This window comes from Hylobates moloch, unplaced genomic scaffold, assembly GCF_009828535.3.
Source record: "Hylobates moloch isolate HMO894 unplaced genomic scaffold, HMol_V3 SCAFFOLD_14, whole genome shotgun sequence".
Classification (NCBI taxonomy): Eukaryota; Metazoa; Chordata; class Mammalia; order Primates; family Hylobatidae; genus Hylobates; species Hylobates moloch.
In genome coordinates this window covers 70,969,789-70,989,836 of record NW_026652289.1, presented here as the reverse complement: position 1 = coordinate 70,989,836, position 20,048 = coordinate 70,969,789, and the positions used below count along the sequence as shown (strand labels likewise).

At 46.4% G+C, this 20,048-nt stretch overlaps 1 protein-coding gene across 2 annotated transcripts in view; it reads right to left on the bottom strand.

Moving 5' to 3' along the window:
* TGM5 (transglutaminase 5) overlaps nt 1-20,048 on the bottom strand; it is a 34,801-nt gene that overhangs the window by 8,196 nt on the left and 6,557 nt on the right. Inside the window, exons 3-7 of one of the 2 annotated variants that reach the window (XM_032174810.2) lie at nt 19,737-19,982; nt 15,883-16,001; nt 12,822-12,950; nt 12,079-12,256; nt 66-204 (exon numbers count right to left, since the gene is read on the bottom strand). In XM_032174810.2, the coding sequence (XP_032030701.1) occupies nt 66-204; nt 12,079-12,256; nt 12,822-12,950; nt 15,883-16,001; nt 19,737-19,982 (811 nt within the window). The remainder of the gene's footprint in view (nt 1-65; nt 205-12,078; nt 12,257-12,821; nt 12,951-15,882; nt 16,002-19,736; nt 19,983-20,048) is intronic. The other variant, XM_032174811.2, reaches the window with a different exon arrangement.

Genomic DNA, 20,048 nt, shown 5'->3' with positions numbered 1-20,048 from the left:
CTTCCTACCATGGGGCTTGGCTCTGATGTGTGGCCCTAGAAATAGGTTGAGAGATTGTTTCTCACCAAATAGTATCTTTCTTCTTATTTCCCAAAATCCTGCCCGTGTTGTCATAATACTCATCTATGATCAGGTTTCCATCTGTATCGTGGCCAGAGTCGAAGTTGGTGATCACACGGGTGGGGATCCCCAGACACCTCATCACTGCAAAAAGGGCAGAAAAAAATCACCTGTGAGCTGTGGATTCTGGACCCGTGTATTCCTGGACTTTGGGGCCTGGACCTAGGGAAATCTTCCATTTGCCATCTGCAGGAACATGCTGGAGCTGTCTGGAACACTGGAATAGTGATATTTCCAACTTCCTTCCCCACTTCTGGAGCTCATGGGAGAGATTCTACGCAAAGGTCAGGATGTTGACTGCTCAGACAAGCACTGCCCGAGCCAGTAAAGTCTAGCAAGCTGTGAGCTCTGCTTACGCCAGGAGGGTGGAACTGGCAAGCCTCTCCTTTGGCAAACTCAGAGGCCTGACTCAACTGCATTTCTCTTCTGGCCCTAAATTTCCATCTTCAAGCCAAAGCTGGAATTCCATTCCTTTCTGTGGCTAGGATTATTGCTTGAGACCATCAGATTCGCAAGCAAAACATTCTGTGGCTTGGATTCCCCCTTTTACCTGGGTATATGATCTTGGAAGCCTCTCTAGGAAAGCTTCACAGATCAAGCCAAGAAGGAAAGAAAACCAGGTAACAAGAGATTAGAAAAGTGAGAGTTTCTACCTGGTAGAGAAATTCTTGAAAGAAGGCAGAGTGTTGTCTTTATTCCTGGGGGCTATGCATTCTGTTTGCCAGCCAACTTCCTTTCTTTATCCTCTGCTGTGTTTCCATTCTGTGCTTTTTATTTTTTATTTTTTTTGAAGTCAAAAAAATCACACTCCAGCCCTTGTCCCCCAGGGCTGGAGTGCAATTGACGCAATCTCGGCTCACTGCAACCTCCTCCTCCCGGGTTCAAGCGATTCTCCTGCCTCAGCCCCCTGAGTAGCTGGGATTACAGGCACACACCACCACACCCGGCTAATTTTTTTTGTATTTTTAGTAGAGACGGGGTTTCACCATGTTGGCCAGGCTGGTCTCGAACTCCTGACCTCAAGTGATCCGCCTGCCTCGGCCTCCCAAAGTGCTGGGATTACAGGCGTGAGCCACCGCGCCCGGCCTCTGTGCTCTTTTAAGTACAGGAAAATCCGACCATGAAATGCTCTGGGGATCCCTGTCCCTTCATGTCCAGCAATGACAGTCCACTCAATTTAATACTGTCAATAATAGTATCTACCAGCTGGGCATAGTGCTAAATGCTTCACACATAGTATCCTCAAGACAACTCTATATGATGGCTACTACTATTATCTCCATTTTGAAGACAAAGAATCAGCGGCTAAGAAAGTTTGCTACCTTGACCAAGGTCACACAGCTAGTAAGAGGCAGAGCTACCACTAAAATCCTGGTTTCACTGCTAAGTTTGCAGTCAATACCGAGTCCAGCTCTTGGTAGTATGCATATACTTCAGCATCTTAGTGTTTTTACCTAATTTTACATCCTAAGCATTTTCCTATATTATCAAATATTTGCCAAAAGCAAGATTTTAGTGGTGATTATTTTGAAACATTTAGTTGGTTTTCAATTTTCCCCCTGTTGTAAATACTGTGATAAATACCTTTGTAGATCAATTTCCCCCCTCCCCTGGGACATATTCTAAGGGGTAAAATGACTGAGTCAAAAATATGGTTATTTGTAAGGGTTCTTCACACATACTACTGTCATTTCTTAAACGTTTATAATTTTTAGTTTAAACATTTAATTGCGCATAGATTTTAGCTCACCCTCTTCTTATTCTGCACTTCGACACAGAGCCTCTCCAGGCCAGGGTGGGGACAGGCCTCTGGATGTGACCAGAAAAGGGAGGGGAGAAGCCCAAAGGGAGCCTTGAGCTTGCGTGGCAGGTTCTGAACAGGGCTGAAGAACTAGGGCAGGTGGTGGGTAGAGCTGACAAGTGGGTTGTAGGTGGAGGTGACACAGGACAGCTGCAGAGGTGAGGCTGAAGGTTGAAAAGCTGTCACTGAGGGACCTTGAGACAGCAGCGAGGCAAGAGAGCAGCATTGCAGGGGCGCATTTATGCTAAAAGTACAGTCAGGAGGGTGGATGACACTCACATTGACAAGAAAATGTGCCAAGGAGGAGGGCAGGGAGGGAGAGCAGGGAGCAAGCCTCCCCCTGCCCTTCACCCGGATGGATGAGTCCATGAGTGGCCACCTGAAGTGTCAATAGTGGCATCAACTCCTGCTAAACATGACTTGATGGGCACTTTCCCACCCTAACACAGGTAACTGGTCCTGAAGCACTTTGAAGTTCTCCATTAACCAGAGTATGAGGCTTGTAATGAATTGTTTACGAGTCTGTCTTCCTGAGGGCAGGGATTGTGTGTTATTCATCTTTATCATTACTCAACTATTAACAATACAGGGCAAGGCCCATTTTGCATCTTGTTGCATCTTTGCTGGATGGATGGATGAGTGGTGTCTTGTGAATATTTTGCCCGTTCTGGTGATGTCTGAGTTCAACACACCACTATCCTAATGGTTGTGTCATATGCTTTGGGTACCAAGCTCAACTGTCCATACAGCATAAGCTTTGAGTGGTGATGGATTTGCACTGATCCAGTCTCACCCTTTGTTCATCATGGCTTGTGAGAGGACTTGGATGGGGAGCAGATTGTCACAGTAGAACAGAATGAAGTTACAGAGGGGTAAGAATGGTTTCTTACATAGGGGGTGAAGCCAAGTCATCAGCTTCAAGGCACTCAGATCTGTGCAGCAGAAGTCATGCGCACACATGTTTCCAGGGGCCTTGCTCCCTCTGTCCTTCTGGTTCTGTCCTCCCACAAAGAGCTCATCCCGACTATGGCTTTCTCTCCCACTTCTATGCCCAGGACTCTTGAATTTGAATCTTGAGCCTGTCTAGAGACCTTGCTGTCACTGAACACATCCCTCACTGAGCTTACTGTCTTCCAGCCTTCTCAGTCTTCCTTTCTAGTCAAGGACATCATCATCATCATAGGTCCCAGGCATGGTGCCAAGCACTGCACGAGGATTATCTCCCTTAGTCCTCTTCACACCCGTATGATTATCCCAACTTTAAAGATGAGACACCTGAAGTTTAGAGAGGTAATGTCACAGGGCAGAAAGAGAAAAGCCAGAGCAGGACATAAACCCACGTTTCTCTGATCTCAAAGCCTCTCATGCTTTTAACTGCAGGCCACAACACTGCAACTCCACTGGACATCCCAGCCACACCTCAGTCTCAATGCACCTTCCTCTGTGAAGTTTTCACCAATGACTCCACACTGCACTCATCCCTTCTCGTGCTCTCACATAACCCTGATCGCCTGTGTCACAGATTTCAGCACTGGATTCGGCTCTCTGTAATTTAATGTGTCTGTCTTACCTTGTCTGCCAAATTACAAATCCCCCTACAGTTGAGCTCATATAAGACTTTTCTTGCATTTCTACATTCCTAGTACAAGGCTGGGCACAGAGTAGGTGCTCATTATATTCCCGTTAAAGGGAGGCACCTTTAACCTGTTTCTGCAGACTCTCAGTCCTGATGACTCACAATTTGACATGAGATTTAGGTGACCTGTCACTGATGATTTTGTGGGATCTGAATCCCTCGTGAAAGAGAAACCCATGTGTGGCATCTGTGCTTATGGACATGCATACACTACATGCACTTATGCAGTGACAACTGGGCAAAAGTGAGCGAGATCTCAGAGTTGGGAAGGGACCACAGAGTTATCAAGGTATATCACACCGCATTCTCAGCATCAGTAATTACATTTCTTCATTCAGCCACTTAGTAGTCATTCAGTGGTAAGTGTTGAGACCAGGTAGTCAATTAGATGAAGAGGATACAAAAATGAAAGACATTCCTGCCTTCGAGGAATACAATTTCACTTGATTGGTAGTGGACCATGTCCTAATGGCGTATTAAAATGATGAGTATGGGGCCAGGCACAGTGGTGCAGGCTGGTAATCCCAGCACTTTGGGAGGCCAAGGAGGGAGGATTGCTTGAGCCAGGAGTTCGAGACCAGCCTGGGCAACATAGTGAGACCTCACCTCTACAAAAAATAAAAAATTAGCCGGGTATAGTGGCACATGCCTGTGGCCCCAGCTACTCAGGAGGCTGAGGCAGGAGGATCGCTTGAGCTCAGAAGGTTGAGGCTGCAGTGAGCCATAATGGTGCCACTGCACTCCAGCCTGGGTGCTCCAGCCTGGGTGCTCCAGCCTGGGTGACAGAGTGAGATCCTGTCTAAAATAAAATAAAATATCTAGTATGTTTCAGGACTAGCTGTAAAGCTCTTTTTGCTCCAATGTGGAACGTGGCCCTAATTTTATAAGAAAATTCAGTGGAAAGTTAGAGTTCAATTTATTGAAATGTGTTCAGTTAGCTTTACTGCCACATTCCCATGGCTTTTATCGAGAAATGTCGCCAAAACTCCAGCTCTTAGAGTCGAAGTAATTGAGTATAAATGTGATGACTTGTATCACCTTTTAATTTCTCCCTGAACGCATTAAGCTTCCAAATGATAAATATATCACTTCCTGCTCTTTATCCCATGCCTTTAATCGTCCCTTATAACCAAGATGATCATATTGCTTTGGTCTTTCAGATATGCCATCACTAGATCATATTTGAGCTGTTCTCTCTCACCTGTAATGGCAAGAAAATGAAATCTTATTTGTTTCCTTAACAGTACCTTAAGTATGCAAACGTATACCATCTGTTTTCCATGATAATCTCCGGTCTTCTAGCCTGCACTAAGACAAGGCCCTACCAAAATTATTTTTTGATAAGGGGGTGGGGGCAATTAAGAACTGAACCCTAGTCATCGAAGTGCAATAACTTGTTACTCAAGAAGTACAAATGAGCACTGTTTACAGAGAAATAGGAAATGGAAACAAAGATATCAACCTTGAAGGAGCAAAGCACAGCATGTAGGACCTGGGTCATGTATTAGATGAAAGTGGTAGTGCAGAAGATGGCACTGGGCAGTTGCCATGGAGCTGTGAGACCTGCTCTGTGGCTCTGTGGCAGATTTGTAAGGGTTGTCTGTCCATGTGTGTGTGTGTGGGGGGGGTCTTAAATGGCAAAAAAGGCCCCTTCACAATGAGCACTACAATCTACTCCCTCCATCCTCACACAAGTCAGTCTCCTGGACCAACAGAGAAAAGACAAAAATTTCAGCTGCTTATATGGGGATGGACAATCAGAAGATTGCTTTAAAAGACCTCTAGTCGAAATGTTTAATATGAATATTTTATATCTAACTTCCAGTTGCAAAATACAGAGAACAGAGGCATAAGAAGACCAACAATACAATGAAGCCCTCGAGTAAGTCTAAAAGGTAGAGTTGTGCAGGACAACTGTCTCAGTGTCTTCAAAAAAGTCATATTGAATTAAAGGATCTCTTTGATATTAAAGGAGACACAGAGGACATTGCAACCAGGTGCAATGTTTGGTTCCTAATTAGATCCTGATTTGGACAAACTGACTGTACAGACACAGCCTGTAGGCTCGTCCCCCGCCACTTCATGCTAGCGAAGACTGAACCATCTCAGCCAGGCATCAAGGTCAACATCAACAGTGATAAGTCATATTGACAGCAGGTACCCTTGATATTATGTGAACAGGAAGCACTACTTTTGTTGTCTTCCTCCCCAAAATACATACTTCTAGTATGATCATGAGAACAATAACAGACAAATCGCAATTGAGGGACTTCCTAGAGCAGCGTCCAGGCCACAACACAGGCTCGGGAAGCCCAGAAAGAACTCAGCAGTCTTATCGAGTTAACAAGATGAGATCACAATTGAGGGAAGCTAAGATGGCTGAAATCTGCAGGATGGAGTGTATGGAGGGGAGAGAGCTGAACAGAGAGAGTATTCCAGAGATCTGCAGAGGGGTCTTTCAAGTCTTTGGCTGAGTGGTGATCTGTGCAAGCATGGGGATGAAATTCCAGGAGGCTAGATAAAGCAATAGAGTGGAGAGGCCTCATAATACATAGGGCATTTGATAAGAGTCTTCAGAAGAGGCATGACTTAGTAGTGGGGCTAAATTAAGCTTAGGGTAAAGACTGCTCTGGAGCCATCATAGCAAAGCTTAAAAGCAAACCTCAAGGAGTTTGAGACCAGCCTGGCCAACATGGTGAAACCCTGCCTCTACTAAAAGAACAAAAATCAGCTGGGCGTGGTGGTGGGCACCTGTAGTCCCAGCTACTCAGGAGGTTGAGGCAGGAGAATAGCTTGAACCTGGTAGGCAGAGGTTGCAGTGAGCCAAGATTGTGCCGCTGCACTACAGCCTGGGCGAAAAGAGCGAGACTGTCTCAAAAAAAAAAAAAAAAAAAAAAAGCAAACCTCCAAAAGCTCAAATTAATCTGCAAGGAATTTATTATTGCTGTACCACACAAAGTCCTTTAAAGGAATAAAACAAAATCCAGTTATCAACAGCATAACACAATAAAAAAATGGGCAAGCATGCAAAGAAACAGAAAAATATGACCCATAGCCAGTAGAAAAATTAATCAATAGAACCAGATTCAGAAATGCCAGAGATAATGAAATTAGCACTGAGTGACAAATCGTCCATACTCCAAGCCTCAGCATCATGTAATATACCCACATAACACACCTGCACAGGTACCCCCGAATCTAAAATAAAAGTTGAAATTATTTTTTAAAAAGCTGACCTCAAAAAAAAAAAGCAGACAAGGACCTCAAAGAGCTATTTTAAATATTATAAATATGCTCAAAATGCCCAAAGGGAGTTATAGAAAAACAAGAACATAATGAGAAGATAAATGGAAGGTAAAAAAAAAAAAAGGACTCAGTAGAACTTCTAAAGATGAAAAATACACACTGGTCCAAGTGCAGTGGTGTTTACAACTAATTCATCACAACAAGTTATAGATTTCTTTGTTCCTTTTCCATTCCCACTGCTTCACTTGACTAGCCTTAAAAAATAAATAAAAATAAAACTATATACATACGCGTATAAAAGACAAATACAATAGATGAAACCAAAACCATACTGAATAAAATACTGCACAAAGATAATAATATGATTTTTTTGTGAAAACACATCCAACTACAGAGCTACATATTAAACACATTAAAATGTTTCCCTATCATGCAGAGAGGTGAATGGAAGTGGGCTGTGAGATAAAAGGGGGAAATTAATTAATTAATTTTAATAAGAAGGGCCTTTTACAAAGAGGTGCCTCAGCAGACCAATTACGGCTAAGTGCCATGAAATGAGGAATATAGTTAACTCTAAACATTCCAAGAAAGAAAGGAAATAAAAGGGAAAAAAAGTGGGAGAGAGGGGAACTGAAGTTTCAGGGATAGCTAGAAACAACTTTTTTATTTATTTTTATTTTTTGAGACAGAGTCTTGCTCTGTCGCCCAGGCTGGAGTGCAGTGGCCTGATCTTGGCTCACTGTAAGCTCACTTCCCAGGTTCACGCCATCTTCCTGCCTCAGCCTCCCGATTAGCTGGGACTACAGGTGCCCACCACCATGCCCAGCTAACTTTTTGTATTTTTAGTACAGACAGGGTTTCACCGTGTTAGCCAAGTTGGTCTCGATCTTCGGACCTTGTGATTCCCCTGCCTCGGCCTCCCAAAGTGTTGGGATTACAGGCATGAGCCACCGCACCCGGCTGAAACAACTTTTGAATAAGACCCAGCCAAACCCCTGGAGCCCAAGAGGCAGAGATTAAAACAGTACCAGACTAATTGTAATAGCTAACATTTAGATAAAACTATGTGCCAGACATCTTTCTATCTACTCTCCATGTATTAGTCAACAACCTTACGAGGGAACATTCCGTACTATCTTATGCCAATGGAAATCAATGGAAAATAAGGCAGGTTTGTGTTTAGTCCAGGGCATTGCACAAAAGAGTTTGAACTGGGATCTAAGAAAAGGCTGGGGTATGCACCAGGGCCTTGGCTGCGGTTCCTTCTTTGAGACTTAAGGGTAAAAACAATGAGAACAAGAGTTATTGTATTGAAATGAAGATGAGATATGTTATAAAGGCCCCTACATAATTGAGTTAGAAAAATCTTAGATAATATCTAGCTCAGGGGTTTTCAAAAAAGTATTAAGCAGAGGGCCCTATATGCAAACCAATAATAAGTGAGGATTTGATGTATAAAAGACATGCAAGTTGGGTTGCTTTAGTTTAAGAGGAGGGCCCAGTCCCAGTCCCAACCAGGCAGCCTCCCATCGCCCACACCCTTTCCCACCTCCCCTTCCCCACCTCCCCTTCCCCTTACAGCCCCTGGGACCTTGGACCTTATTTTACAGAAGAGGGATGATGCTGTATACCTGCTTACGGTCACACATTGGTACCTCCCAACCCTCAGCCCAAGTCATTGCTGTCCCCTACCCCACTTCCAACCCCAGGCAGTTATGTACAATAATAGACCAGGCATATTCCCAGGATGCCTGGCTTCTTCTTAAACAATTTTCTTGAGATATAATTCGCATACCATAAAATTCAGCCTTGTAAAGTGTGCAGTTCAGTGGTTTGTAATACAGTCCCAGGTTGTACAACAATCTCTACTGTCTAACTCCAAAACATTTTCACCTCAAAAGGAAACCTCATTACATTAGCAGTCACTCCCAACTATCCCCTCCTCCCGGCACTAAGCAACCACACTCTACTTTCTATCTCTATGAATTTGCCTGCTCTGGACATTTCATATGTACGAAATTATGCACTAGGTGGCTTTTTCACAGCTGACTTTTGGGGATTTTTCAGGCAACAGAACATCACTGTCCCCTCTGTTCTCTTGCTATTGTGCAAGGCATCCAGGCTACTTCCCAGACCTCAGCCAAGGGCTGAGGGTTCCAATCTTGTCAAAGAGTGAAAGGCCAGAACAGGAAGAGCCTGAGGGCCTACAACTCCAGGGTGCCTGGCCCCGGGCACAGAAAGGGTAGGCCAGGGAGTTCTCTAAAATTCTCAAGTAACAGGCAACTGAATGGATGCCAAGGACACAGCACATCCCAAAAATTATAACCTCATCTTTGATGCACACAAAGCCTCCTTTTGTGGTTTTTTTATGGGACGTTGAAGTTAATGTGTCAACATGTTGAAAGGCCACACTGAGAGGCAGGGCCGTAGAGGGGACATGCACGTCTGAGTCAGACCAGAGTCCCTCGGTCACTTTAAGCCTGCTTCCTCATCTGTGAAATGGCTATAATGATATTGACTTTGCAGGTGGTGGTCAGGATTAGTAAAAGTGAAAGTGCCCAGTGTATTCCTGAGGGACTTAATGCTGGATTAATGGCAGCTGCTAGCAATGTTCATGAGGTGGTATGTCCTGATGGTTAGCACATGGCTTGCAGAGCCAGCCAGACTCGGGTATGAGACTGGCTCCGCCACTCAATTTCCTCTTCTGAAAAATGGAGATGATAGGTCCCACCTCATAAGGTCATTTAGGGGGTCAGACAAGAGGACCCTAATTGATGCTTCCTGAACACTCACTATAGCCAGGCACTATTCTAAGCACTTTCCAGTATGAAGTCACTCAATCCTTTCAATAATCCTATGAGGTAGGTACCACTACTTTCCCCATCGTACATCTGAGGAAACTGAGGCACAAGTTAAATGACTCGCCCAAGGTTACTGAGCCAATTAATGGTAGTGCTGGTATGCAACCTCACGCATCTTGCCTCCAGAGTCCCCAAGCTTCTCCACTACTCTAGGCTGTCAGGGTTTTAGCACAGTGCCTGGCACAAAGGAAATCCCCAATAAACATTAGTTACTATGGCTATGAAATAATAACATATATATTTTCAAAAAACATGCTTTGGGAACTGAGATTAAGGAGTTTGACTAAATCTTTAATTTTAACTTTGATTGAAGACAGAAGCTGGGTCTTACCCATCTTGTATCCAAGAGCTCTTGGAACACAGTGAGTGCCTGGTGTAGAATAAGGACTCAATAAGTATTGCTGGATGAAGGAATGAGTTTTTCAAACTGCTGTATTTCTTAATTTATAACATGGCAGCCCTTTTGGGGAAGGTTGGTGCTGACTGAGCTACAGGGGACTGGGCCACGTTTGACCTACTTTGACCAACCTTTTGTTTTCCAGGCCACTAAAGGGCCATGATTCTCACAAACATGTTAATTGGTCTACTGTCATTGCATAATCCCCATTCACTGGCTCCACTTCTCTCATCACGCATTTCCAGACAACCACACCCACACCTGGCTCACTCCTTCTACACACACATACCTGGCCCATTAGATGCTAGGCTTTTCCACACACTGGAAGGTTCCCTCTCTATCTTATGCAAGATCTAGTCTCTACCTGTCAGTCTTGTGCCTGCTTCCTGAAGGACTCAGTCCTCTCACTTTACCCAAATCTTTATGACTTGGAGTCTCAAAGCTGTGGAGTTCCTTGTTTCTTATACCTGGGCACTCAACTCATCCAACTCAACTCATCCAACTCAAGAGCTGGCTTTGCAGCTGCAGAGGAGTAAGCTTGGGACTTACTGATCATTCTCAACAACTGTGCAAAGTCACTCTCTCTCAGTGGCAACACCTCCTCGTGCCCTTAGACAGATGCCTGGGGCTCTCTGAGCTTCCTTCAGGGAAGTTGCATTCTTCCAACAGCCCAGAGATGGGCCCGGCACATACATGCACACGAAATGCAACAAACTTTGTCACACACGAAATTCTACCCAGAAGGCCTGAGCCCCCAATAAACACCAAGTTATGGGCAGATCTAGCATTCCTGGATTCCCCTAAAGAGTCCTGTGAGTGAAAACCTTGCTTGGCTTCTCTCCCCAGCTTAACACAATAAATAACCTTCTGATTGCCACCCAAATCAGGATGTGCAAGCCAAGAGGCCAAGAGCTGGCCTGGGTGTGGGGCAGGGCGAGGGTGAGGACCCGGAGCAAGTGCTTGGCCCTGGGTGAGGCAGAAGGCCTCCTCCTTTCACCTCCATGTGTGACTCATTTCCAAGTATCACTCCCCTCATGATTTCCTCCTCATCTCCTCCTCTTGTCACCCACAAACCAATTTCCATTTGCCGTCTTTTCCCCATATGTATTTTTTAGTTTTTCCTCTACTAATGTAGTATCCATTCCTTATCTGAAAAGCTGACCTCACATTTTCTCCCTTCCCCTAACCCTCTGGCCAGAGTCAGGCTATAAGGCCCTCAACAGCTCCAAATTCAAGGTCATTTCCCTTGGGTTGCCATCTTGGTCTGGCCCCATGGCCCACACCACAGCCCTGACTCACGTTTCCCTTCCATGTACACGTCTTCATTGAGCCCATTCTCTGTGCTCAGAAAGGACACTAATCAGTTTGTAATTTCCTAATTACTCAGCCTCTCATCTCATTTCTATCTTGAACCTAGACAGTTCCCAGCCAAGCTCTTAGGAATATGCCGGTAGGTTGCCTAAGCTTAGAAGAAGCAAGGGTGTCAGGCATCCTGGGACGTGTGACTGTCACTTTGGAACCATGGTCTGACATAAGCCCAGATGTGCAGTCTGAGGTCTGTGATGAAACACTTTATTTTTTTGTTTATTTTTTGAGACGAAGTCTCACTCTTGTCACCTAGGCTGGAGTGCAGTGGCGTGATCTTGGCTCATTGCAACCTCTGCCCCCCAGGTTCAAGCGATTCTCCTGCCTCAGCCTCCCGAGTAGCTGGGATTACAGGTGCCTGCCACTGTGCCCTGCTAATTTTTGTATTTTTAGTAGAGATGGGGTTTCACCATCTTAGCCAGGCTGGTCTTGAACTCCTGACCTTGGGATTCACCTGCCTCGGGCTCCCAAAGTGCAGGGATTACAGGTGTGAGCCACTGTGCCTGGCCGAGACATTTCAGAGAGGAAAAGGGCTTCCTTCCAAATGTCCCTTGGTGGGAACTGTGTGGGACTGGGATGGGAACGGTTCAGAAGGCTCATACATCAGCGGCTATACTTCCAACCTTTTCATGGGGTCCTTTCTACCTCCTACCTGTGCACATGACGGCAGCAAAGACCCAGCACTGCCCGTAGCGCACGGGCTGGCAGCCTGTGGCATACCACTGCTTCAGGATGGCAACGCTGCCCGTCCACTCCGCAGGGTTGGTGCCGTCTGTGTAATTCTCACTCCAGTTTCCATTGAGCACCCCATTGTCATCATTGCTGTTGATCTGAAGAGAAGCCATATAGAGAAGTGTTAGAAACATCAGTTTCCTCAACATGCCATGTGTGGGCTGCCTTGGAAGACCCATGGGCCTGAGAAACAGAGGAGAGACTTTTGTCAGCATTTTACTGCTGACTTCCAGACCTGCTGGGGAGGGCTAAGGATGGGGGTTGACTCTTCTGACTTTTGCTCCACTGTGAATTAGTTTATTATTATGTTCCTATCTACCCCTTACCCATGTCCTCCCATCCCCTGCAAAGCTGGAGCTTACCTCTGAGAGCTTTAAAAAAACACTTCAAAAAAGAGGAAATTTAGAAACAACAAGACCATTTCCCAAACCGGAGCTACACTCACCCTTTCTCAAAACGTGCAATTTGGAATTAATAGAGGTGATGACCCACACCCAGCTATTTCAGAGCTCGGTTGAGAAAACTTGTCACCCACGTTCTGGCGTCAGTCTCACCCAAGATGGCTTTGCCAGAAGGACCCTCTTTCACCCAGGGGGCAACTGTGAGTGGGCAGGGCTTCCGTTGCACAGCTTCCTCCCTCCCCAGGCATGCCAGGGACCTCACCATGGCACACACCACTCTGCTGACGTAGACGGGGCTTCCCCGCAGGGCACAGTCTGTGGCTGGGTCAGTCTGGAAGTGCAGGCTCTTGTCTAGCAGCTTCAGGCAGATGTCTATGATTTTGTCTTCAAACTTCGGGGGGAGAGGCCGAGAGGGAAGACACCCATGCTTGTCACGTGGGAGTATGTAAAAAGTAATGACTCCCCCCCCGCCAACCCTAGTGGAATATAAACTCACTTGGAAGGTAACTGTGTCAAACAGAACAGTCATGAATTTCCTCCCATTCAGGTGTGGGGTTTCAAAACTCTAGGGTCACAATTCACCTGGTGCATACTCCCTGCACACCAAATCCCTCCCCTTCACTCCGAGATGACTATTGCTACTCCTGGGTTGTTTTGGGTTTTTTTCCCCAGTGAGCCTGACTGATTGAAAAGGCTCCTCCTCTCCTCTCAATCCCCACACTCCTAGAGCCCCAGGGGGTGTTCTTGCCAAAACCACATTGCCCCTGCTTCCACACTCACCTGCTGACCCAGCTTAGCATTGGCAGCTACTGCTGAAGTGAGGGTGCCAACCTGCCATGGCACCTGTGATTCACTGGGGCTCTAGGCTGACTAATTGCATGTGAATTATGGAAATTTCCCACCCAAGGCAGGCTGGCTCCTCTGGGTCCTTCGGACTTGGTGTGAATGCCACTCCCTCTGAGGCCTTCCCCGAGCCTGGGCCTGCTTTAGCGCCACAGCCATAGGTATGTCCCCTCTCCGCATGAGACTCAGTTACGTGATGTAGTCAAGTCTGTCTTTTCCTGCCTGAGTCTCGGGGCTGTTTCAGTCCGGCTCTCTTCACAACTCTGGACCTTAGGGCTGGCACGGTGCCCAGCACTTTGCAGGAACTCTGTACCTCTTTGTAGAACAAGTGTAAATGAATGCATTTATTCCTGTGTAACACTGGGCAACACGCAGAATTAGGAGGCTTCTCTGATCAATCTTCCCCAGAGGATAGTCTGATCAGCTCACTTTTCTGTTTTCAAATTTTCAAAGGCCTCCTACAGCCTAGAGAATCAAAGCTCTGACCTCCTTCAGAAGGCACATAAGTTCCTCCCAGATCTGGCCCCAACCTCCCTCTCCAGCCTCAGGTCTCAATAATCACCCTCCGCCCCCATCCCTACCATTTTTCCTCCAGCAACACCAAATTTCTGCAGCGGACCAAACCGTTTCCCACCCTCGTGTCTTTGCTCATGCCTTCCCTCTGGGATGTTTTTCCCACTATCCTTCACTTGACTAACTCAATTCAAACATCTCCTCGCCCAGGAAGCTTCTATGATACTCCCATGCCCAACCAAGAGCTCTTCCCCTTGGATCTCAGAACTCTCTGCCCCGTCTCTCAATCTTTACATATTCCACTGCATGATAAGTGACCTGTTTATGTATCTGAGTCCCCATTACACTGTAAGATCAGGGACAATGTCGTATTCATTTTCATATCTCTAGCACTTAGCACCCTGGCTAGCACTGAGCAGGCAATCAATATATATTTAATGAAGAAGAAAGACAGAAATGGGCCAGGTGCAATGGCACACACCTGTAATCCCAACATTTTGGGAGGCCGAGACGGGAGGATCACTTGAGCCCAGGAGTTTGAGACCAGCCTGGGCAATATAGTGAGACCTCGTCTCTGCAAAAAATAAAAAAATTAGCCAGGCATGGTGGGGCATGCCTGTAGTCCCAGCTACTCAGGAGGCTGAGGTGGGAGGATCACTTGCGTCCAGGAGGTCAAGGCTGCAACGAGCCATGATCTCACCACTGCCATCCAGCCTGGGTGACAGAGAAAGACCATGTCTCAAAAACAAAAAACAAGACAACAATGAAAAAAGAAAGACAGAAACAGAGGGACCCAGGTCTGAGAAAGCAGCAACCCCTCGCTTCTGTTTCTCACAGATGGCAGCCCACTCCTGTCCAGGTCTCTCCACGATGCCCAATCTGCCCATGCTTAGTGAGGATTGAGTTGGGGCCAGTTGAGGCCACTATATCTCAGCTTGGCTATAGCCACCCCTGGGCCCAGGCTGGGGCTGGAAGGACACATATATTGGAGTTCTATTTGGGCAGGTCTAGGAGAGGAATTCATATCAAGCTGAGACAAGGCTCCACGAGGATCCTCAGGGTTTCCTAGCTGACAGCCTTCTGAGTGGCTGAGGGTTGATCCTCTCCCTCCCACAGTGCTCTTGGCATTGGGGCTAAGCCTCGAGAGCCCTCTTCCTTGCCTGGCACTGGACTTCCTGAAGTCCCTGCTGCAGGCTGAATTTGAAATGAGAGGCAGGCTTTTAGAAAGGCAGGAGGTGCAGAGCATTGCAATTAATATGACGTTATTTTTACATATAAAGTAGCGTTTTAGAATGTGTGTAGAAAACAAAATGTAGAGGAACATACACCAAGCTGGTGATGGTGCTTGGGATGACCTTCATGTATCCATTTTTGTAATGTCTCTTTGCAAAGCTTTTTAAACAAGCATGCATTAACTTTCATAATTAGAAAGATGTACCATCAAAAAGACACAGAAATAAAGAGACAATAGCCATGGGGAGGGAGATGCATTGCTGCTCATCAGCCCTGCTTCTGGCTGAGACGTTCAGGGGACAAGTTGTCCTTGGTGTGACAGAATTGATGCTAGGATCAGTCACCAGGAGTTGTGAGCATGAAGTGAGAGAGTGGAAAATGGGACCCTAATGGAAAAACAGTTTAATGAACCAAAATGGCGGGCATCATCACTGCTGTGGTGGTTGCCATGCCTTCCATCCTCACCCTCATGCTCAGTGGAATTCCTGGGTGAGGTGCCTTTAACTGCCCTTACCCTTAGCTCTTGTTGTCCAAATCAGACATGATCAGCAAAGAGACAGGCCCTCCCACTCCCTATGGCTGCTCCTCGGGCAACCTGGGCTCACAACACACATCTTCCTCATGCCGTTTAGTTAGCATTGGTCAGCAGTTCTAGGTGAAGCTCACATGCGCCCTGCTCCCTCTCCCCACAAGCTCAGGGCCGGGAATGGGCCATGAGCAGGGCCGAGACTCACCTGTCCATAGTTCCAGGGACACGGGCGGATCCAGTTCTTGCTGCCTTGGTAGATGAAACCATAATCATTCATGACATACTCCTGCCTCTGGGGCTCACTGTCCAAGTAGACAGCATCCTCTAGGAACCAGAGTGGGAGGGCACGAAGCAGAAATGTCACCTTTCCCTTCCTGCCCCATTCTCATCCCCACAGTCCCAGAGGAAACAGCTCTGGAGCAAGGGCCCCTGGCGACACCAAGAGGGGCATGAGGTGGTAGGTCTTAGGGAGTCTACACTCCCAACACCAGCAACAGGCTCAACATGAACATAAGGTGGAATAATAAAAATTTATCTTTGGTGGAATTTCTTGGTTTACAAAGCACATTTACATCCTATCCCCATTTTAAGGTTGAGGAAACAGGCTCAGAGTGATTAAGTAAATTGTCCAAATCACACATCAGCACAGAGCTGGAAATTGAACACAGCCCACTGATTCCATATTCTGTGCTCTTTCTGCTATACTAATCTTGGTTGGAAAAGAGCAAACCAGACCTTAAGGGTTGGCATTGACCTCATTATTCCTTTTGTAGGCATTTAATCTAGGCAAAGCATTTCATATGTGCACAAAGATTTAGACACTAAGCTGTTCATCTGAGTGCTGTTTATGATACTAAAAAGCTGGAAACCACCTACACGCCCTGTTATTGGGGAGTAGTTAGATAGCTTCAGTACATCTCCACCATGGAATCCCATATCGTAGAGATGTAAGGTGGCAAAATCATGTACATGGACATGGAAATCTGTATGTGATACATAAAGTTTAAACAGATTACGAACAATGCTTACAGCATGAATATATATATATACACACACATATACTTGCTGCCCATATGAATAGAGGGTTTTGAAGCCGATTCAAAAATATCTTAACATTAGGTTGGTGCAAAAGTAATCGCGGTTTTTGCCATTGAAAGTAATGGGGCCTACTTGAGGGTGGAGGGTGGGAGGAAGGTAAGGATTGAAAAACTACCTGTTGGGGGTGTGGAGAGGCTGTGGAGAAATAGAAACACTTTTACACTGTTGGTGGGACTGTAAACTAGTTCAACCATTGTGGAAGACAGTGTGGCAATTCCTCAAGGATCTAGAACTAGAAATACCATTTGACCCAGCCATCCCATTACTGGGTATATACCCAAAGGATTATAAATCATGCTGCTATAAAGACACATGCACACGTATGTTTATTGTGGCACTATTCACAATAGCAAAGACTTGGAACCAACCCAAATGTCCATCAATGATAGACTGGATTAAGAAAATGTGGCACATATACACCATGGAATACTATGCAGCCATAAAAAAGGATGAGTTCATGTCCTTTGTAGGGACATAGATGAAGCTGGAAACCATCATTCTCAGCAAACTACCCCAAGGGCAGAAAACCAAACACCACATGTTCTCACTCATAGGTGGGAATTCAACAATGAGAACATTTGGACACAGGGTGGGGAACGTCACACACCGGGGCCTGTTGTGGGGTGGGGGGAAGGGGGGAGGGATAGCATTAGGAGAGATACCTAATGTAAATGACGAATTAATGGGTGCAGCACACCAACATGGCAATTGTATACATATGTAACAAAGCTGCACGTTGTGCACACGTACCATAGAACTTAAAGTATAATAATAATAAAAAAAGAAACCATTAAAAAAAAAAAAGAAAAACTACCTGTTTGGTAGTATGCTTATTACCTGGGTAACAAAATAATGCATACATCAAACCAAACCTCCGTGGCGTGCAATTTACCTACGTAACAAACCTGTACGTGTACCCCTGAACCTAAAATAAAGGTTAAAAATTATCTTTTTAAAGTTAAGAACAAATAAACAAAAGGCCATGGGCGCAGACATCCTCTTCGCAGGGTCCTGGAACTGTCTGGAAGCTCTGCCTGACCCTGAGGGAAAGGTGCCCTCCTCAGAGGCAGCCTCAGACACAGCCTAACAGGAGGCTGGTGCAGGAGGCCTCGTTGCTGAGATGTATTTTATTGAGGGTTTGGGCCAGTGTGGAGAGAAGCTGCAGGTTCATGGTTGAGACCACACAGCCACCTCCTCTCAGCCAGGGCCAGCAGTGGCCTGAGCTACACGGTGAGGCTTCCCAGCCAACACCCTCCCGTCCTGCAGCACCACAGGGCACTTCAGCCCCCACCAACCCTAGGCCCAGTGTTGGGTCTCCCCAGGGCCTGGGTGTGGCACAAGCTCAAGAGAGAAGGCCCCACCATTAACGCTTTTCTCCCCACTGCTCAGAAGGCCCCCAGAGAGAGAGAGAGAGAGAGAGAGATGACACAGAGACAGGGAAAACAGTCGACTGGTCCTTCTGGATCCCATGGCAGGGTCTCTCCACCTGGCTGACGGGTGAGCATTCTGAGCCATTTGGGGACAGGGAAGTGGGAAGTGGTTAGAGGCGTTAGAACCCATCCAGGGCTCTGGGTCCTGATGTGACCCAGGAGGCCCCCTTGGGATAAGGCTGGGGGAGAAGGTAGAAAGGGAGGGAAGATGGGAAAGGGATGGTCCCCTAAGTCAGAAGGCAGACTTTGGAGTCTGGCCTCTGCTCAAAGGCACAGCAGACCCATTCTCTACTCCTGACCCCTTCTGCCCACACTGTGTCCTTGTGTCTGCCTATGTATCTAGCCCTGTCCCCAACTAGATTTAGAGGTCAGGGCTTGTGAGACAGGTAGTGTGAGATATTCACTGTGACTTTGTCTATAGAAGAAGAAGAAGAAGAAAAAAAACTGGAAACAGCCAAAATGCCCATAGAGGACTAGTTAAAAATATCTGGTGCATCCAAACAGTGGAATAATTGTAGCTGTTAAGAAGAATGCTCCTGGCCGGGCGCGGTGGCTCAAGCCTGTAATCTCAGCACTTTGGGAGGCCGAGGCGGGCGGATCACAAGGTCAGGAGATCGAGACCATCCTGGCTAACACAGTGAAACCCCGTCTCTACTAAAAAAAATACAAAAAATTAGCCGGGCGTGTTGGCGGGCGCCTGTAGTCCCAGCTACTCGGGAGGCTGAGGCAGGAGAATGGCGTGAACGCGGGAGGCGGAGCTTGCAGTGAGCCGAGATCGCGCCACTGCACTCCAGCCTGGGGGACAGAGAAAGACTCTGTCTCAAAAAAAAAAAAAAAAAAAAAAGGGGGACAGAGAAAGACTCTGTCTCAAAAAAAAAAAAAAAAAAAAGAAGAATGCTCCAATAGGAAAATGTGCCCAAAGTTTAATTGTTAAATTTAAAAAAAAAAAGCTGGAGAATGGTACATATTACCTAATCTCACTTACGGTATGTATTGTAGAATCACACACACACAGAGGCATAAGTATTTGATTAAGCACAGAACACTTTTGTAAAACTACACAAGAAAATGTTAAAGGTGAATGGAATCTGGAAGAACAGAACTGCAGTTGAGTGGAACTTAGAGATTGGGAGGCTTTACTTTTTACTTTATACTTTTCTCTTTCTTTTTTTAACCCTTTCCTTCATTCCATAAATACTCAATGCAGTGCATTCATTACTTTTATAAAGAAAAAAAACTAGTTAACTTAAAATTACATGATGAGGGTAGATGTTATTCACGATCAAACTTAATTGTAACAGTTTTTCTGTTTAAGCAAAGATGACTTGGTTTATAACTTGAAAATTCTAAATAAGTAAATGAGTAGCAAGGTTTCCTGCCCTAATTGGTGGTGGTTGGGGTGGATGCTGAGTGCAGGGAATTGGGGAGGCTCCGGGTGGCCCAGGAGCGGAGTCTAGAAACCCTTGAGCCTGTCTCTCTGGCAGCACTGACAAAAGAGAAAGGAGGGCACCGCCTGGGCACCCTGCCTTACCTGGGCACCAGGGATTGAAAAGCAGGATGAACTCCCCTAGCTGGTAGGCCGTCACAGACCCCGGGAAGGAGTCGATGTGGATTTTCAAGAGGTACCGACCCACGGCCGCCGTGGGAGGAGCGCACAAGCTCACCTCTGTGGAGGTGGCCCCACTGTTCTCCAGCCAGGCGATCCAGGGGCTGGGGCTGTGATGGCGTGCCAGGCTGAACACAGCCCGAGTCCCCAAGGCCAGGTCTGGCAGCGGTCCTAGGAGGGAAGTAGAGCTGAGGCCCTCTATGGCGACCTCCAAACCCCCAAAAATCCCCTCCCAGA